This window comes from Hydra vulgaris, chromosome 01 (genome assembly GCF_038396675.1).
Source record: "Hydra vulgaris chromosome 01, alternate assembly HydraT2T_AEP".
NCBI classification, from domain to species: Eukaryota; Metazoa; Cnidaria; class Hydrozoa; order Anthoathecata; family Hydridae; genus Hydra; species Hydra vulgaris.
The window spans coordinates 48,836,880-48,838,687 of NC_088920.1; the positions used below are offsets into that span (position 1 = coordinate 48,836,880).

Below are 1,808 nucleotides of genomic sequence, written 5' to 3' on the forward strand. Positions count from 1 at the left end.
CTAATCAGCCAAGCACACTTTATAAGTTTTTCATTTAAGCAGAATTTTTTCCACAATTAATGACTGAATTTTCAATTTTACATGTCAACAATCTAAAAAATTAAACTCTAATAAAAACATAATACTGAACTGCCTTCAAAAGATCTTTTAGGCATCAATCAAGAAGAATCCACACAGTTATTAGTTAAATCATATCCTTGAACTGTTGTAAACAATTAAAAAAAACAAAAAAAAAACACAATACAAAATTACTATTATTTCTTACGATTTTTTTGCGATTAATTACGATTATTTCAAGTTGAGACAAATGCGGTGTTAGGGAATATAAGCAAAGGCAATCTTGTAATTTGCTTTAAATATGCACTAAATCACCATGAGACAAAAACTGTAGCTAGCAATCGGAAATATATTTAAAAAAAAGCTGACTTCGCAGGAATGAACAATTTTTTTACAAATACAGACTGGGTAAACATTTTTGATGCAATTAATGTCCAGGAGATGTACGACACGCTCATTTTTTATGTTAACGAAGCTTGTCAAAAATATATACCGTGTCATAGCTCGAAAAACAGGACTCGTAAAAGAATTTTTTGGATTGACAATGAACTAAAAGAACTTGTGAAGAACAAAAGACGAATGAGACATTTAAACTGTTGCACAAATTGGAAAAACAAAAATATGGTAAACGAATACAAAGCATTGTGTAAAACAGTTAAAATTGAAACGAGAAAAGCCAGAAAAAAATACGAACGCGAACTGGTCTACAAATCGATTAGAAACAAGAAGATACTATTTAAATATGTGAACGATCAACAAAATGTAAAGAGCTCAATTAAAGCGATAAAAAACGTCGAAGGAAATGTTACAAATACGACTAGTGAGATTGTTGACATTTTAAACAAAAATTTTCAAAACTCTTTTACTAGAGAGGGCGACCAAGTATTACCAGAATTCGGATCGAGATGTGGGAGTAAATATTTAGATTTTGACGAGAGTGCAATTAATTACAGTGACGTAGTAACAAGATTAAGCAAATTATCCATTGAGAAATCATGTGGAGTTGATCAATTGAGTACTATCATTTTAAAAAATTGCGCTGAAGGACTAGCAATGCCAATCAAATTGATATTTATGTCTTCGATTGATAAGAGCGAACTACCTAAGCAATGGAAATTTGCGAACATTACCCTAATCTTTAAGAGCAAAGGCAGTAAGCTAGAAGCGAATAATTAACGACCAGTATCACTGACTTCTTTGCCGTGTAAAATTCTGGAGAGCATAATAAAAGACTCACATTTGGCACATTTTACGAACAATAAATTTTTATCGAAGTGTCAACATGGATTTGTTAAATCTAGATCATGCACGACAAATCTCATGGAAACTGTGGATTATTTAACAGAAAATATCGCACTGAATCGTCCGGTAGATGTGGTTTATTTAGACTTTGCGAAAGCTTTCGACACAGTGCCGCACAAAAGACTCGTTTTAAAATTAAAAGCGTATGGAATTACAGGAAAGCTGCTAAAGTGGACAGAGGAATTTTTAAAAGATAGAAAGCAACGCGTAGTCAACGGTGATACTGTTTCGAGCTGGCGCGATATCTACAGCGGAGTTCCGCAGGGATCGGTAATTGGCCCGATGTTGTTTGTTTTGTTCATAAATGACCTGCCGGATAGAATACAAAATGTAGCCAAGCTCTATGCAGATGACACCAAAATAATGATCGATGTGAACTCAATAGAGAAAAGAAACAGTCTTCAACGAGATATAAACAGTGCTTGGGACTGGTCTAAAGAATGGTTAGT

At 33.4% G+C, this 1,808-nt stretch overlaps 1 protein-coding gene across 1 annotated transcript; it reads left to right on the forward strand.

Annotated features, from left to right (window-relative positions):
- Nucleotides 1-678: 678 nt before the first annotated feature.
- Nucleotides 679-1,233, forward strand: LOC136074481 (uncharacterized). Its single transcript, XM_065786804.1, has one exon. The coding sequence runs from the start codon at nucleotides 679-681 to the stop codon at nucleotides 1,231-1,233; it is 555 nt and encodes a 184-aa protein (XP_065642876.1).
- Nucleotides 1,234-1,808: the final 575 nt, after the last annotated feature.